At 40.4% G+C, this 19,768-nt stretch overlaps 1 protein-coding gene across 1 annotated transcript in view; it reads right to left on the reverse strand.

Moving 5' to 3' along the window:
- COL27A1 (collagen type XXVII alpha 1 chain) overlaps positions 1-19,768 on the reverse strand; it is a 310,533-nt gene that overhangs the window by 217,472 nt on the left and 73,293 nt on the right. The window contains exons 11-12 of the mRNA XM_018561833.1: positions 15,983-16,036; positions 8,498-8,542 (exon numbers count right to left, since the gene is read on the reverse strand). Of these exons, the coding sequence (XP_018417335.1) occupies positions 8,498-8,542; positions 15,983-16,036 (99 nt within the window). The remainder of the gene's footprint in view (positions 1-8,497; positions 8,543-15,982; positions 16,037-19,768) is intronic.

Consider the following 19,768-nt stretch of genomic DNA (forward strand, 5'->3'; position numbering starts at 1 on the left):
GTTAATCCTGTCAGTAGATCTGTTTAATAGGATGCAGCATTGTCACTCTAACCTGGGACAGGTTAGACCAGAGATAGGTGCACTGGTCCTGGAAGCACTGGAATACCAGGGGTTGATGTGTGGAGTGGACAAAGAAAGCTCTTCTTCCATCTTCCTCTTCTAAAAATCCATTTATTACAAGGTCCCCAGATAGAGGAGCATTAGATATTAAACAGATACTACACTTGGGATAGGTCAGACTTTTAAGCGGTTTCAGAAAACAGGTTTTCTTCTTTTGAAAAAAGGGTTAAGCTATATGAGTAAAAGCGGAGTCTTGTAAGTAACCTTTTCAGTGATCTCAGGACAGCTTGGCCTGTTATAAGAAGTGGGAAAATAACAGTTCTATTGGCAAGATTAACAGAACATAAGTTATCTTTAGGAAATATTCATGTAGTTTTCTACTGAACTGAATGAAATGTGTAGATTCTAAAAATATTTTCAAAATGGAACTATGGATGGACACAATACAAAATGGTATGTATGATAGTTTGTTTCTAGCATTAACACAAGTCCCCTCTGTAACATAGTTGTGCTGCTTGTTGATCCTGCCAGTTGGTCTGTTGTTTTTCATCATCCTTTAACAGGAGAGTTGAGACAAATCATTTAGTGGTGAGGAGTGCTTACAATGGTCAGCTTTTATTCAGATGATTAAAACCTTTATCCCAAAAGGAAAAAAAAAACTGTTGCTGTAACTGCTTAAAAATCTGTGAGGTGAGGTACAGCTTAAATTTGTTAGGATCTTATGTAAAGTCCATCTATTTATACTAGACTGTCTAACTTCACCCTTTCCAAAAGTTGACAAAGCTGCTATACAAAGGTGGCTACATTGTTCCTCTGCCGATACAGTAGAGGAGTGAGCATAGCCACAATAAGACAGGAATTGCAATACTGGCCAGACCACCAGGTGAAAATAAAGGAAACAAACTAATAAAGCCATCACATGTAAAGACTGGTAAGCTGCAATATCTAATATTTTTGTTTTTGGGTTTAGATAAGACTTTAACATGGTGAGCTCTGATAGTATTTGCCACCAATATCTCAGGCACTTAATAAGGTAAGTATTGTCTTTTAGGGATTAACTTATTGCTTGAAATTAGGTTTAAACAAACCTATACTTTGCCTCAGCATTGGCAGCCTCCGTTTTTCTCTCATATGGGTAAAGTGCACTCACAGCATCCTCTAGCTGCCCATTGGAGTACAGCTCACCCATAGAATGAATGGGGCCATATGCACAGTAAGAAGAGGACCCAGTGGGGACCTTTTTAAAGCAACAGCAGCGTGGCGTCGGGCAGGGCTGCACCAAAAGTATTGCTAGAATGGGGAAGGAAGTAACTATTTTAGGAATGCTAGAATCATGGGGGTGCAACATTAAAGGACAGGTGTAATAATTGTACATTTGTCCTTTAAAGTCTGAATTTGATAGCCGTGTTTAAAAGATTTTATTTAACCGGTGTTGCTAAATGAGCCGTAGGCCTTATTTGCCAAAATGTCTGTGGTAACCAGTGGGAGGATTACCAGAAAGATCTGATTTGCTCCTACAGGAACAAAAAACATTTTACCACCAAGCACTTTGACCAACGAAAAGCCCAGTCTAATCACATGGTTTTTTGCCATGGTACCAAGCTATTGCTGTTCAGTCTTGAACCTTTAGGTATAGGTTTCAAGCCTTACATCTTTCCTGTTTATGTTTAATAACCTTCTCATGTTAAATTTCTTTCAACTGTCACAAATTTGGAGGGACTACCCCAATTTTAAAAGAGAGAAGTAAAGCTGAAAATGCCCCAGTGGGTTTTAGAGATCATTTGTGCACTTTAATGTATCATGATCCATTGCCTAACTATTCTGTACTTTTTCACATCTCAGAAGGATAGGAGACCTACATTTTTACTATTAAAAAATAATGCATTCATTTTTTACAACACATCAAAATAAAAAAGAAGCAGACAGGACTTAAAAGTTATGAAAATGTTTGAATAATTTGATGCATTTACGATGCAATGCTTTCACAACAGGATTCCTGCCGTAAAAGCACTGGTACCCAAGACACATTTGCCTAACAATACTGCCCCCTGTCTTGATTACTGAGGTTCAGAGCCTGGACGTTTTATATCTACCATAGATCACGGACAGACCTGGCTGAAACCCAGAGCATGAAGTTATGTCCCTCATGAGCTCTTTCTGCATGTTTTACATTTTCTGGCGGCTGTTCACCAAGTTATAGATCCTGCAAATGCTGTGTGGAAAAGAAAGCAATGAAAAGACCAGTAATCAGGGTCAAAGGATGATGTAATAACCCTTAAAGTTTATGTCTGGGTAAAAACAAAAACATATCCAGGAAACTAGGGATGCACCGATACCAGTTTTTTGGTATCAAGTACCGATAGTTTTTTTTCAGTACTCGCCGATAACTAAACTGGACGTCCCATTAAGAAAGCCAGCCGGCGTGTAATAACCCGCCACCTGGTGTCCTGATTATCCGGGAGGCGTGTAAAGACTCGCCACCTGGCTTCCCGATTAGCATGGAAGCTGTCTGCATGCTTCCTCGGCACCAAATGATGAGGAAGCATGAAGCTGGATTTCTGGCCAATTAGAAAGCCGAGGGGTGGGTAATGACTCGCCGTCCAGCTTCCTGATTGGCAGGCTAACCGACCAATCAGGAAGCCGGGCAGCATGTAATGACTCATTGCCCGGGTTCCTGATACTGGAAGCTCAGGCATCGGAGCATTAGAAATTGTAATTAAAAAAGTTTGCAAAATCCTTGCAATATCAAACGTTCACCAGGAGGGGTTAGGTTTCTCAATAAACCTGAAAAGAGAGATATATGGGAATTGCCATTGTTGTTGTGTCTTTCCACGGCAAAGTTATACGTTCCCCTGAAAGAACAAACGCACTTCCTCCCCCACTGATACTCACCTTTGCCACATTAACCAGTGGTTCTGTCACATGAGGGGGGAATTCATTAGCGCGGGTTAAGCTAAGACATGGAGCTTAACTGGATCCCAGCCCAGACATGAGAGTGAGGGTTGTTTTTTTAGGCAAACCTATCACTTTGCACTGAATGAGCAACATTAAAGAATTTCTATAATGATATATGCTATAATGTTGTCATCTTTATCCTTCCATCACTATATGGTGAGTCACTAGCCTGGAACAAATATGTAAATACAATAATAATTATTATTATTATACAGGATTTATATAGCGCCAACAGTTTGCACAGCGCTTTACAATATAGGGAAGGCATTATAATTACAATACAATTCAAGACAAGATGGTAAGGAGGGCCCTGCCCGTGAGAGCTTGCAGTCTAAGATGGAGGGGCAAGTGATACATGAGGAGGTAGCTGTGTGGGGATGAATTGTTTGAGAAAGAGATCAGTGGTTAGTTTGAAGTGTGATAGGCTTCCCTAAAGAGATGAGTCTTTAGCCATTGCTGAAAGGCAGTCAGAGTGGGAGAAAGACGGACAGGTTGGGGGAAGGAGTTCCAAAGAATGGGAGAGGCTCTAGAGAAGTTCTGGAGGCGAGCATGGGAGGAGTTGATGAGGGAGCTGGAAATCAGGAGGTCATTGGAAGAGGTGGAGGGGATGGTTAGGTTGATACTTTGAGACAAGGTTGGAGATATAGCCAGGGGCAGAGCTGTGAATGGCTTTGTAAGTGGTTGTTAATATATTGAATGTTATCCTTTGGGCGATTGGTAGCCAATGGAGGGATTGGCAGAGGGGGGTTGCAGTCAATGTTCAATGGTGATAGCAACATCAGGAATAAACTTTTTACTGTAAACTCCATAAAAGGACTAGAGGCCTCCACCTAAAACTGGTGGAGAAAAGATTTAACCACAAGGAGCTTCTTCTCAGTTAGAGAAGTTAGGGTCTGGAACTCTCTGCCACAAGCAGTGGTATCAGCTGAGAGTGTTGAATCATTCAACATTTGGACAACTTCCTCAGAGACCGCAACATACAGGGGTACAGGTACTCTTAAAAACAAGATCACACGTGGACTCGTACACACGCATACACATGCAGAATCACATAAATACACGCAATAGGTTGAACTTGATGGACCTGTGTGTTTATTCAACCTCAAATACTATGCAACTATGTAACTATGTCTATCCTAACAGATTCCATTTAAGATATGTTACAGATATTGGTTTAAAAGTAATTTGGCTTTAAGTAGCCTGATGTAAATAACTCCACAAGAAATCATAAATATTGCTTCAGACTCCCCCATGTTTCTTCATTAAATGTTTACTAAAAGATGTCTACAGTGAAAGCCCCATATCCTCAATACATAACGATTAGGTAATCCCAAGATCCTCCTACAGTCAAAATTCACTTTTTATTTTACCAAAGGTACGAAAAATATTCCCCACAGACAGCTTTTACCTGGGTGCTCTATGCTATGCAGGTTGTGTGGTACCACCAGAATTGAGTCAAAAAAATATCAGAACTCTCAAGGTGCCCTTCATATCACATCATCCAACTGAGACGACCATAATAATTGTATCTCTGGGCATGCTATGGTATTGGCAGATATTCCCTGCATAGTTGAACTTTATATATAATACACCTTATATTAAAATATAAATATATAATAATACACCTTATCCTTGTTCCATGTTCTATGTTTGCCCTATTAAATCTACCATTTTATGTGTATCTTTAGATATGACCACACTATTGTATAATAAGCTAGAGTGTGATTTAACCTGAGAAGATCGACATCAAAATATACATTTTGTTAATGTTAAAGCGGAAATCTGGGCTGAACAAATATTGTCTAAGCATTAGAGCCATGTGTATTCTTACTTGAATCCTGGCGTCCTTAGTGTACTTCTTCCATATCTGTGCTGGGGTTTTCTCTAATAAACACTAGTTTGCTACTCTCTTTCCTTGTGCAGTGCTACTAGTCTATCTGCCCCCCTTGTAGTTTTGCCAGAACAGCCTGTAATGGGTCAACTAGGTCCCTTACACAGCTCTGCTCTTTGCACAGGCTATGTGCCGCACAGTAACAATGTCACTTTTACAAGGTAATGTCTGGGTTACCAAGGCATTTGGTGCACACAAAGTGAATTTCTACCCTTTGTGGTAATCAGAATTCAATCATTCAAAATTGAAATGCAAATATAGACTTCAAGAGGACTGCGAGTGCCTGGTAATAAAATAAGATAAAGATCAAGCACACCCAAGCAATAACCTTTGCATAAATAATGGAATCCATGTAAACATAAAAAGTATATCATATTCAATCTAAATAATTGTTCAATTTGTCATTCTAACTGGTTACCTATAATAAAAAAAAGGAAGGAGCATAATTATTTGCAACCACATAAAACAAAACATGATAAGAATAATGTAAATATTAAAGGAAGAGAAGTTCCTTCTGATGTTTTTCAGAACTATTCTGCTTCAGCTTGGTTATTTTGCAGATGGTATGTGGATAATGCAGACACAAGAACATGAGAGTACTGGATCTTCTACAGTTTAACTAGAGCTTTTAGAGGTAATTTATTATTTCAGTAAATAGCTTTGATTCTCTTCCAGCAAAAGAAGATAACCTTTTTCTGCCCAGCTGTTGGCTTGCAAATGCATGCTGGGAAAAATGCACTCTGCTTACACCTTGAAAGATCGCTAGGCTTCATGAATAAAAACTGGAACATAAAGGTGTTGACCATAGCAATACAAATCCAGCGGTCAAATAGCAATGCAGGTTATTATATGATAGCAAGCATCTGAAAGCACTAATACTAACTAGACATTAGAAAGCAGAAAGACAATGACACACTATTAGACTGGTGTGTATTTGTTTCATAGCCTATGAGCGAATATACATAAATGCTCCGGGCACGTAACTCTGTGCACCAAGTAGCCTTCAATATCAGCAAAACTATAGCATATCAACCACAAAATGTTGTAACTTTTTGAGATCTGTCCCCGTTGATGACTATTACCATCTGAAGGTACCCAGGGACATCCTGGTAATGGCTTGGGATTGGTTGCCTTAAAGGAAAACTATGGGGTTAAGGCTTTTCCCCTATAGTTCTCCTTAGGGTAATGGGAGGACACAAACTAGCGTCCTCCCGTCACCCTAAGCTCAGTATACCTCGAGCTACAGCTCACGGTATACTGAGACGCCGCAGCTGAAGCGGATCCCGACAGTTATCCGCCCAGCTGCAGGAGTGACAGCTGGCTCTGCCTATCTAGATGAAGGGCAATTTACAAAATAAGAGTTGCCCTTGCAATCATTAGAAGTGAACGTCCTTCTCCTTTTTATAAAGCAACCCCACTAAATCAAACAAGTGAGCTACAAACAATTATCTCAATGCACATCTGACCTAAAATGATGATGTGAAAGGTCGTAATGCATTTGTAGCTCATTTGTTTAACTGACGTCACAGTACCGAAGTAATGTGAGCGATTTAAGTCCAGCAAAAAAAATTTCTAGTTTTGGATAGAGTTGTAGGGATTTGAAATTTCTGTCATGTTTTTATTTCTGTGTTCCCCATTAGGGAGATTCTCCCGTTTCTATTTTGTTTCTATTCAAAACAAGATGAAACATTTTGGCTGGAGTTGAAATCTTAGTTCGGACTGCTGCTGGCTGACTGTGAAGCACACCTGCAGTCATCTACTGGCATGATATGTGTGAGGGGCTTTGGCTGCTTGGAATGTTGTAGTTTCGGTATATGAACTTGGCGATCATGTTTTTTTGATAGGTCACTTTAGAGGGAACCTGACCTGGACTAAAACATTTTAAGGTAACATCAGTAATGAACAGCAGGCACTTTGCCCGCTGCGTTAGTCTTCAAATTTGATCTGTGTAGCCTTGTGAAGCTCCTGGAATCCTAAGCCTAGGCTGCACATGGGGTTTAGATCAACATGCCATAAGTATACTAAAGTGATTTATACCTAAATCAGTCAAGTCAATGGTAATTGAGGGTTTCCGAAAACAAGACCGTGGACTCCCTGTGGCAGGTGAAGAAGTAATCAATGCCCTGGCACTGGTCACATGGTCACTGATGTTTTCACAAATCCAGCCAATTGGTGGATCTTTGAGAAAGTGATGCTCCCTGTCAGAGACCATGTGTCTGGCGGCCTGAAGGGGATCCAGAGTCCTGTTTTCTTAGCAAGAGTTACGTTTTCAGATTATCATGACCATCAATTATCATGTACATATAGTATTCACCTGGAAAGGTAAAATGACCGAATTGTATATATAGGGATATTCTAAATCAAGTCAATGATATGAAAAGTAGATGGACTGATCACAGCCAACAATTATATGCTTGCTTTCGTATAATCTACACTACAAATTTGACATCTGAGACCTGGCTGGCTGCACCTTGGTTTTTTTTATTACATAAGTCCCATGTTGTTTAATCTGATGCAAATTTATACTGCACACTGGCTGAGTTCTGGGAGACCTGGCAATCAGGTAACTATGGTATTAGCCAGAAGTGCTGAGATTATCTGCGGGCTGCACATCGTCAATCAGTCTTAGCATACTAGCAAACATTCTCTGTATCCTATGAAGAAAGCAGCAAACAAATATTATTAAGATACTGGTCGTATGGTAAAATCTGTCATGAGAAATATGGAAGCTACCATTGCTGGCCTCCTGATAGTGTTAGTTGCCTTGTTATGCTGTCCCTTTGGCCTCAATACATTCTTAGTGCCCAGGGATAAATATGTACATATGAGATTTCACTTGCTGCATACTTAAGGTAGATTAGAGGTTCAGAAGGTATTCTAGCAACAGACAAGGCAACTAGCATATTTAGAAAGAGAAAACATTTGGTAGGACTTTCTCTCATGAGGTTTTCTTTAGGGGAAAACAACAGATTTGCTTTAATGGCCCCCTTCACAGCAGAGCATACTGTATTCTTTCCCCTGCAGCACATATTCACCTTTCCTTTATCACTCCACTGCTCCATTCAGCCGGTGGAAGCAGGGGAAATACCTGGCACATCCAAGTATAAAGAACCATATGACTCACTGCCCTTTCTCATCTGGGGCTCGGTCATTTACCCAGAACTATCACACGGGGAGAGAGAGAGACAGCAGCCCTGTGTAAGCAAAAACTAGAGCTTTTTAGAGCTTACACAGGGCTATCTATCCATACTCCTGGCAGCTAAACAGAGTAAAGGTGTGAAAGGTGAGTATGTACTGCTGAGTTCAGCAAGGCAATCATATTTTCGGAGGGAAAGTTCAGCTATAGAAGCCTTTCAATTTTTCTCACTACTTTTTTTCCTTTGAAAAATAGTTAAACGTATATTGGAGCTCTGTATGTCCCAGGAATTATTTTTACTAGGGGAATGTGAATAGATGAAACTTTAGTTGAAGCCATGGCACATGGAAATTTACTGCACATAGTGAAACGGTACAATTACAGAGAGCTGTAGGGAGACTCTGGTTCCTGTTTCATTACATTAGGACTGCAAAGTAGACAAGGAAAAACTTTACCGGCCTACCCATCGTGCCCCTCTTCCCGGGAACTCCAGGCAAACCCTGTGTGGAAACAAAAGCAGAAGGCTTGGGTTACAAGACGACAAGGGAGCCTATGTGCAGAGCAAATGTAGAAGAAGCCTAGAAAGAAAAACACAAAGGAGGCCGCACTTCCACCTCCACATAAAAGGTGCTGAAGGAAGGGGCAGAGCCATCATTTCACCAGGCTTAGCCTGTATTATGCCCCACATCACAGAAAATATGCATTAATGAGAGGGATTAGGAAGACCAACACTAACAACTAAAGCTTTTCAATGACTGATAAATGGAAAATACCGCATTATGCCAGGACTCGGATTAAAGTAGCAGTAAACCTAATGTACAACCCTAGTTTATATTAAAGAGCGAGTAGTGAGAATTATAGATACACAGATAAATGTTTCCAGGCAGAAGTACAGGTGAGAATGCTTACATTGGAACTCTAGACAGATGTAACAAATATCAATGAAGCCAGTTATGGAATTATTAGAAAATAAACATAGCATAGGCACTTGAATCTGTCTTGATAGCTCATACCCCTGTAAACCTCAGCACTGCACCAACCTGGGGGAGGTCAATCAGAGCTCTATGGTCTTGTACAGTGCTGTCTGTAAACATGCTTACAGGACAGGAGAGCAGAGGGATGAGTTCATCAATGTGTCGCTAATACTTTATTGTCCAATCACAGGCTGGTATGGGTCCTGAATCAGACTGTGTTTCTTAAAGTTGAAATCCAGACAGATATAAACAATGCAAATTAATGCAGCTCTCCAATCCATTATATACTGATATATGTATTCTTTTAAATACAAGCAGTGCAAGCACCTGAATTTGAACTGGTATCATCCTCTTGCAGTCCCTTTACAGAAGAGAGCAGAGACGGGGGAAGAAGCAGCACAAGAAGCCAATCATGTGTGCTGCAGTGCAAGAAACATGCTGACAGGAGGAGAAAGCAGAGTGACAGAGATAAGCTCCTCAGTGTAGTATTCTGATAGCCGTCGGAATACCAAACAGTGCTTGCAGCGGTTGACTTTTGTCAAAGCGATAGTGATACCCACGGATTGAAATTTGTCCTATTTCAGCCAAAATTCAATAGATGTGTACCCAGCTTTAGTTTTGTAAATAAATTGTAGAATAGCATTAATAGTTCTTTAACATGAAGGTAGGTTGTACTTTAGGCTCATCAGTCCTCAAAGCACTTAATGGCAAAATTGGAAAAAAAGGCATTCAAACAAAATGTTCAACCAATATGACTGTTCACTCAACACTTAATGAAAGATCAATTCCAACTTTGTTAGGGTTAATACCCCTGACTGTTCATGTTTTGCTGTTGGCGCCCCACTGAGGAGATTTACCTTTATGTCCTTTCCCGGAGATGCAACCCGAAGCAAAAGGGAATCTCTAGAAAGTGAGAGGAATCTCACTCATAGACAACTGTCACCAAAACATTTACCCTCACCTCACCGCATGGTAAATTTCCCATCACTTTCTGTCTTCATTTTCTGTCTTGGTGATAACAGTCACCCCAACAAAGGAAAAAGGGGAGAATCTCACCAACAGGGATGTAGACAGCAATAACAACTGGACAGAGCTTCTCATCTCATCTGGCTGCAAGTCACTGTTCAGCCAATCATTTTTGGACCAGCTCCAGAGGGGTACTAATGGGGTTACACACTGCCAAAATTTCAGCCAAGACAGCCAAAATTCGAAGAGCATATGGACAGCTTAAGGCTAAATTGGTTGCCATGGGGTACTGCACATATTTGCTCTAAGTTATAAAACATTTAAAAAGAGTCTGCTTTTGACCTTGGATTATAACAAAGTAAACAATCCCTTAAAAGAGAAAACCTCAAAAATCTCCCGGGCTCATTCAAAGATGATCACCCTTCTGTCAGCACTTGATGAATGTGGTAGGCAACAGGGTAAACAGACAAACCAATATAATTACTGAGCGTACAGGACTTTATTTAAAGAGGGCCATGACATCCTATCCCCAATGAACACTCCTTTGAAGTCACATACTCCCGCGGTGTATAGAGTGGCTCTATAAATCAGTCGCCTACTGAGCATAGGGACAGAACAGCTTCTGAATTTAACAAGTCTATAAAACACATAAAAGCTTATCAATTATCCACACTTTAATGAACAAACTGACCTAAAAAAAACCTGTGGGCTGTGTACACAAGGAGAGTCGCCTTTACTAAAGGCTCCAGTGTTCCGCTCTTCTCTTGGACCTTTCTGTTTATTTACACATTTGATGGGTTAGGAGGCAGGATGTGGCATGTTTGTAATTACACACATGAACATCAGCCTTTTGCAGCAGTCATTTAAAGTGAGTGATGCACCAATTTATGTATTACAGAAGTTCAGCATGCAGTGGGAAGGAATTAGAACCCCAGTTGGGTTTTTACTGCTATCTAGGGCTCCTTTGGAGAGACTTCACCTCACTTTCCCATCCTGGTGAAAACTGGTCCATGTTAACATTTGTGGCTCTTGGCTTCTATATGGCGGCCACGACTCAAAAGGCCCACTGTGCACTCTGTTATTGCTCAGGAGTCTCTCTGACTTCCTGGCTTTTTCTTTTGACTTCTTGGCTTCTTCTTTTATAATAAATATATAGGAGATAGATAATATATTATACACACTATGGGTCAAATGACCCCTAGTATATTAATGATAATCAAGCAGGCCATACACTGTGCGAATTTCGGCCGGTTCTTGAGGAACCAGATTAAATTCGCACAGTGGGTGCAGCTGCCAGCACCCTTTCGTCGGGCATCCCTTGATCAGCTGAACGAAGGAGCCGGTCGGAAAATCTTTGAACTAAAAGGCCTGGCAGCCAATGAGCTGTACGGGTATTCTGACAACGGCCGCAGGCTTCTGCCCGAATACAAAAGAAACAGCAGGAGATTCCTGGATGCGTCCCTCCTCCACAGCTGAATGTAAACAGTAGACAGAGGGGAAGCAATTGCCAGGGTACTACTGGCTATTTTAAATTGCAATAGCCAATAGCAGGCTGGCTATTGCACCCATACACTGTCTGCTGTCTATCAGGCTCACTCCCCTTCACTGCCATCAGTAGGGGTCAACCAATATCAGGCGACTGCCTGCTGTTTACATTCAGATGCCGGCACAAGATTCCGCAGCTTGATGTAAACAGAATATTGTTACCTGATCGGTTATTGACCTGAAAGGTAGCCCATAATCGGTATCTATTCTGAAAAAACCATACCGGTTGACCCCTACATACAAACACAGTCATGTGAAAAAGTAAGTACACCTAATGGAAGCTTTTGACATTTTCATCCTATTAAAAACAAACAAACAAACAATAGATCTTCATTCAAACAGTGCCTACAAATAAAGGTGATCTACTTGAACAATCAATAGCAAAAAGTTTCCCAGCACACTCACTAGCCAGCATGCAAAAATACTTGTTTCACTGCTAAGGTTAAAAACAGAGGTTTAGATACACGTCTTCTGCATAAAATGTGAAAGCCGCACAGTCGCGCCAATTTGATCTTTTGCCACATGTGCTCCAAGATGGAGACTATCATAGTTTAGAGTTAGGCCCGCACTATATAGAGGTGCCTTGGTGCGGCAGTGCGGCTTTCACATTTTATGCAGAAGACGTGTATCTAAACCTCTGTTTTTAACCTTAGCAGTGAAACAAGTATTTTTGCATGCTGGCTAGTGAGTGTGCTGGGAAACGTTTTGCTATTACTGTTTAAAGCCTTTCCATGTGCACCTTGCTGTAAAGCTGGTAACAAATTGATTAGTGCTTTTGCCATTTGTTTTGCTTGACTACTTGAACAATTGACACACAAAATTGTCATGGCGTCATGTGCAAAAAGTAACCACCTCAAAGTGCACCACCACCTCAAATCCATAAATTTAGTTTTAGGTGTCCAATGATTAGAACCTCCTTTAGAAATTAAGCCGGTGGAACCAGTCTTACTTAAATCTAGGAAATATAGGATCAGGTGCGCTCTTTGCTAATGACATGTGTGGTGTCAACAAGCCAAGATCAAAATAGTTATCTAAGGCATTTAGAAAGAAGGTGGGGAATGACTGAGTGTGGCACGGGGTTTCAAAAGATTGCCAAATTATTTGAAATTAAGTACACTGAAAGGAAAATAATCTACAAGTAGACTTCAAACAGCTGCTAATTTTATGAGGACCAGCAAATTCAGCCCCAGAGCGTCCTGTTTGATGCTAGGGCCTCATTCACACGGCTGCAGAGGGCAATACAGCGTGAAGAATGCGTGTATTTATGCGCCCAGGAGTCACAGGTGTTGCGTACAGCCATGGGCAGCAGCCTGTACAAATCAATGACAGGCTAACAAACGCCGCGGCTATACACATATCCGATCATTTACATTCATACAGGGATGGATGGGCAGCCCTGGACGCAGACAGTTTATTTGAATAGGGATCTAACGTTTGCCTGGCAAAATGTTTAAAAAAGTAAACAATTTCCATGGGGTGTACTTACTTTTAGAGTGGCGTTCTTATTGCCACTTAAGCTTTTTATTGCAGGCTGCCCTAATCAAATGAGTGTGTTTAAAACACAATGTGCAGCAAAGGATACATTTGAACTGCTTTTCTTGCAAGTCAAATTGATATCTAGAACAGGGCTCAAAATTTCAGGTCCTGAGCTACTAGCCAGGCCTTCGAAGTTACTCGCCACCAGTTGCTCTTCATAACACAAACAAACACACACAGGGCACAACGCGCACACAGCACAACACACATACAGCCACAGCACAACGCACAGGACATTACACATACAGCCACAGCACAACGCACAGAGCATTACACATACAGCCACAGCACAACGCACATGGCATTACACATACACATTTCATCTGAAATAAAAAGACCTGTTATGTCCAAGAAAACACAGTGCACAGCAAACCAAGTCAAAAGCAGCCTCAGAATGGTCATCCACACTTCACTGTTAGAATTGTAACTCTGCAACTTGCATTCAACTTTATCTTCAAATGCAATAAAATAACACACGTCTACATGAGCCCTATAGCTGTCATTTAACAGTGGTTTTTTTTAGGTACTGAGCTCAGGCAGCTTTACAGCCTGACCTTCTGTCTGACCCTTTGCACAGGGCGAAAATACAACTAAATAGGCAAAAGTTAAGTAGTCCCTGAGAGGTATAGCTACACTATTACAAGTGGAGATTCAGGACACTACAAATACCAGTGAATGGAATACATTAAAACTTTCAGGAGTGCCATTGTAATATAGTTCCAATTTATGCCACTTTTCTGATGTGTCCTTGTGTTACATGAACAGTTGCAACTGTAGTAATAACACATCGAAAGAGTATTACCATTGCAGTGACTGAGCCAGACCTTCCAAGAAACTGATGAGGTGACAGTGACACTGCTGAGACAAGATGTGCCACATGCTTCAGTGGTGTTGTTAACTCTTAGATAATTAACTGAATAACTGCCTGGCCCCAGTGCACAAGGTAAAGGGTGAATTAAAAGTACTCCAGAGGGAGGCACACAGACAGAAGTACAGTTCTCTCTGTGTTGCTGCCAACCTGTTTTATCCCACGACCAGGGTCCAGGTTCAACTTCCTAAAGCAAATCCAATTGCCCAAGTTAGTTAGACTAGGGATGCACAGATACTTTTCGAGTACCAGTGCCGATACTTGCCATTTTTACGAGGACTACCAGGGTTGTCGCGGTTGCAGCTGGGACCTGGCTCTGGCGCTCCACCACTGTCCTGAAATCATTAGTCTGTATTGTTTAGAAAAACTGTCACATGACAATAAACAAAAATGATTCAGTACTCGTACTTGGAAGTACTCGGCAAGTACCAGTACTCGTACTTGCAAAACTGGTATTGGTGCATCCCTTTATTTATATTTATAAAAACAAAACCGTACATTAAAAACATAGATGTACAAACCCCAGGAGCTCCGTGTGCTCCTTACAAATGACAGCTGCCTCCTAATTTTTGAATTTTTCTCTAGTGTAGTCTTGGAGCTCAAAAGTATCGGTACATGTACTCGTACCGAGTACTGTACTTGGTATCTGTGCAACCCTAGTTAATATACCTGTGATAGGAACAAAACCCACAGGATAGAAGGTCAGTGACAAAACCCTGCTCATTCCAAGCAGACATAAAAAAGCATAAAGCATAATTAATTTTCTATTCTACACTAGAACCAATTTTTATCCATCCTATGGTTCTGTGAAATATGATAAGTAAACCTGTGCTGCTGACATTGCGCCAAAGTGGAGCGCACAATGTTTTTAAGGTGGCGTGAGAAAGAACTTGTACTCCTATTGGTTTCTTGTTGCTGCCTATTTCCCTGCTAGGAAGATATACATAGGCTGGGTTCACACCAAAAATGTATGGCATTGCATCAAGTTAAAATGACTTGAAAGGCAAGCTGCAATAAAGTACTTCTTAGGTAGACTGCAAAACAAAAATGGCAATCGAACAAATCAATTTATAACTAGCTTTTAAAGTAAGGTGCACATGGAAGGTCTTTCCACAGTACAAACATCTGCCAGCTAGCCTGCAAAAACAAATGACACTATCTAATAATTTGCATTAAAAACAGAGGTTTTAGCAAAAGATGTTGCAAAAAATGTGGAAGACGCACTGCCTTGTTAAGCCTCCTCTGTATAGTGTAGTTCTAACTCTAGTCTATGAGAAATTCAATCTTTAGCATTTTGATGAGGCAGTGCAGATTCCACATATTTTGCAAAATTTGTGCAACTAAAACCTCTGTTTTTAACGCAAATTGTTATACAGGCTGGGGAAGTGTAATGGGAAACCCAGGGTGTCACATCAGGGGCTGTGGCATTCTACGTAGGTGGTGTATGGCCCAAAAAAGCACAAACCTGCTGTAACAAATTCTAGTTAGTGGTTAATAGCAATGAATTTGGAACAATATGGCTGGTTTGTATAATTAGACCAGAAGAAAATGATTGTTGTCCATGGCAACCAATGTTTTTACAAAGGAATAAAAGATGCATAAATAATTTAATTGGCTGCCTTTGGCAACAGCACATTTTTTTTTTTTTTGCACTGGTATTTATAAACCAAACCCAATATCCTGTTAGACAGAATATTAAGGTAACTTTTTTCTTTTTTTGCAGGCTAGGTGAGAAGTGTAATGGGCAACCTATAGAAAGACTCCAACTTCTTTTTAACCCTCTGGAAATGTAAACTGTACGCCATTTCAGAGCGCTGTCAGACCCCATGGAAGTTCCTCCGCAAATACCAACTATCTAGCCTCTTCTCGTACGACGTTTACTTTGACAATCCAAAAAATAACTTCAAGCCCTCATTCACTGATGTCACTACAGTAATTAAATATGAACTCCGGTTGCTATAAGTCACTCCACATTGCAGTTTTTTATACATCTTTTCTCAAATAGACTTGAAAATGTACTTTTGTTAGTATTGAGAAGAACAAATACTCACTCGTTCTCCATCGGCTCCAGGCAGGCCAAACAATCCCGGAGGGCCAATATAGCCCTGAAAGGAAAAGAAAAATAAATACACATGAGATTCAACTCAAGCCCCAACCTTTCCTACCCGTCTGGGTGGTGTCAAGCTCTTGGTACAGCCATGTCTCCTCCAGCGCTGGTCTGAGATTCTCCGTGATGAGATAAACCTTGAGGCAAGTGTATATGCCCATGGACTGCATGGTGCTGGCTTCCACGATGTAGTCCAAGGGCACATACCCTCACACCAGGGACTGTTGCAGTCTATGCAGGAGGAAGTCAGGGTGTCACATCAGGGGCTGTGGCATTCTACGTAGGTGGTGTGTGGCCCAAAAAAGCATGAACCTGCTGTAACAAATTCTAGTTAGGGGTTAATAACAATGAATTGAACAATATGGCTGGTTTATATAATTAGACCAGAAGAAAATGATTGTTGTCCATGGCAACCAATGTTTTTACAAAGGAATAAAGATACCGAAATCATTTAATTGGCTGCCATTGGCAACAGCACATTTTATTTTTGCACTGGTATTTATAAACCAAACCTAATATTCTGTTAGACAAACAACAAGAAAGAAGTATGAAAAAAAAAGGTTTTCAACTGTTCATAATTAGCACATTTATCTGTGTTACCACCCAGAAAAGCAGAACGAGCCCAGAAAAATCAGATAACGGCGGCTAAACAGTATCAGGCTACAGATATGAAAGTCGCCAGGTCCCCACTTTATTTTCCAGATTGATTGTGTACTTGAATATTTAAAGGCTGTTTGTGATTTCTTGATGTTGCAGCTACTTCATCATGTAGAAAGAGCAAAGTTAGCCATGCAGATCTGCAGCTTTCAAGCCATCCACAGAAAAAAGCTGGGAGTATCGGAAGATGAGATTAGAAGGCTACTGCATTTGGTAATATGTTCCAAATCAATGATTGAAAAGAAGCACAATGTTCAGTTTAACCTCTTTTAGACCTGGCATGAGTTAACAGAGGATGGCATGCTAAAAAAAATCTACAAGGAAATCACACACGAACCAATTCATAGACCACATACCGTGCCCCACACGTAATGTAATCCTAGAACTTGTGTAACCTTTTCTCCCATCTACCTGTATGTGTGCATCAAGTCTCCTCTATGCTGTAAGAGCTCTGCTCTGCCACATCATTTTAAAAAGCTACTTCTGCACAGGAAGTCTGAAAATACTGTGAAAGAGCCTCCTAGTCTTATTCCTGTTATTTCACACTCAGTTTCTTTAAAAGAAAAGCAGCCAACATGTTTGGGAATTTGTATTAAAAAAACCCTTTTTTTTAGGCTTTGAATTCATTCTGGTGCAGGGACCCTATGGCTGTGATAATGGGGGATTTCTGCCCAACCTCCGAAACACGTTGGCTGCTACTCTGTTAAATAACCTTTTCATTGAGATGAAAAAAAGAATCACATCTGGACTGTTATCCATTGCTTTACAGTTTCTTTATTTAACCCCACATAAACTGACTATCCCAAGGGCCCAATTGATACCCAATTCCCTGTGTATCTGGAGCTCAGTGCGCCGCCATCCTAATGTCTGGCTGTGATGTTGATCTTCTGACTTTAAACAGTTCAAAGTCAACCCAGCACAAGTATGCATATCAGGGGTGTTGAGTTTACTGGCTGCATGCTTGTTAGGGGTCTGTGACTACAAATGTATTTATGTCAGAGACATCCTGACAACTCACATTTTCAGAAAGAATTAAGTAGGGGAAGCCTCCATATTTCCTTCAGTACAGGTTTCCGTCAAACGCGTTACAGCAACCTCGATAGACAGTAGTTATGCTACAAGGAGTATCAGTATAATGCCAGGACTGAAGCTACAGACGCCTGGCATTTTCTCAATCACCACAGACTTAGGCACTTACTGGCAAAAATAATAAATTATTACATTTTAAAGCCTACATTCTGGCACTGGTTTATAATGCAAAAGTGGCGGTTGTGCATAAACAGCCACATATACCCTTTCCATTTGTGTGAAGTGAAGGTGGAACTAGATGTACCAACTATGCCTTGCTGAAATAAAGAGGCGGAGCTTAGCGGTAAGGAGTTTACATGAATGCAACTCAGAAGCTGAGAAATGGTGTTCATGCAAATTAAGCATCATAGAACTCTTTGTTTACATGTTTGTGGCTGCAGTAGCCCAGCTGAAATGGTGAGAATCAGAGTTAAAAGATGGTTCCATTTGAATTCATCAGTGAATCAATAGGATTAAAATGTAATGCCCGCAAAACTTTACTTAAACTTCAATAAAATTCCATATATTCTGTGAAAACAATTGGCAAAAATCCTTTGTGCCTTAGTGAGCTCTCAGGAGAAAAGGTGGATCCAAATTAAAAAAAAAAAGCATCTAAAATGGAAGAACTTATGCTGGCCATACAGCTGTAGAATGTTATTCAAATTGTTAGTGGGGTCTGATCATTGTTTGTTTTTGACCGCAGTGACAAGAAAAATTGAAGAAACAGGATGGAATTTCTTTTTTTTCTTGTTTCTTATGTAAATGAACGATATTCCAACCATGAATGTGATTTTCATTCAGGAAAAATATAAGTAAACATTGTAATGCACATGTGCTAGGCACAAAAGAATCCTGTTTAGTTACTCTGGGATTTCATTCAAGTTGCAGGCCTGGTTGAAAGATATAATAGCTTTCCAACTAAACTAGTTGACTCAATAATGGTAAGTTCGACTGGCCTGATGAACAATTTTGAACGTATATTTGAACAAAATTCTAAGAGTACATGCCAGCTTTAATCAAGGAGCCCGAGTTACCCAGGCCATTCACAATTTGTACTCTTCCCATAGTCCACTGGGGTGAGCAGAAAAAGAAAACCTGAATCCCTAATAAGCCAAAGTCCTGCTCTAACTATGACACAAAGCATGTAAGATGTCACAAATTGCCCTGATACCCTCTGACCCCATGTACGTGGAAACAGAAGCCTTTCTCTATAACCAAAAGTAGCCACGGTAATTCATTAAAGTGAATTAATAAGAGTAATACTGCAAACACTATTAGAACGGTCTTTTTAAATGGCCTTCAAGGCACACCAAGCACAGATGATAAAAAAGAAAAATCCTAGACATCTCATTTGCATATGGATTCAAGATGTGTTCTTGGGTTAATGTTCAGTAATGTAAACTGTTTCTGAACTTCTAGCCATGGACTGTGAGCGCAATTACTGCCCACAGATTACAGAATTGTGTTTACTCTGAATATAGATATTGTAAGCAGCTGGGATCAGGCAGCAAGACTGGGGAACCCTAATAGAAAGCAAGGTAGTAAACCAAATAAGCTCATACAAAAGCATTTACTTTCTGTGGTCTATAAAAGAGGAAAATGGTTCTGCTGTCATTTGGCTTATGTAAGTGTACCTATGTAGAATTGACTCCACAATAGATTCTAAATGAGGCCTACAGCTAAAGACTAAGTTAAAATACATAAATGAGAGCTATTTACCTGCAAAGGGATTTGCATTTAGGTCTAGGCATTCCTGCAATTTACACAGCCAGGTTGCTGTGTCCAACCAAATGTTTCATAGGTTAGCCAACACATTATAATCATTTAGGACTGACTACTCAAAGTCTTGCTTTGGCCCAACTGACTCTTTATAAGATCAGACTGCACACCCAAATTAGAGAACATTCTAAGCATTCATGGATCTGGAGTGAGCTTCATCTAGTTGATGATTAGAAAATTTACTGTCCAGAATACCACAGCAACAAAATATGTAATTGACTCACAA

Source organism: Nanorana parkeri, unplaced genomic scaffold (genome assembly GCF_000935625.1).
Source record: "Nanorana parkeri isolate BGI_ZX_2015 unplaced genomic scaffold, ASM93562v1 scaffold547, whole genome shotgun sequence".
Lineage (NCBI taxonomy): Eukaryota > Metazoa > Chordata > Amphibia > Anura > Dicroglossidae > Nanorana > Nanorana parkeri.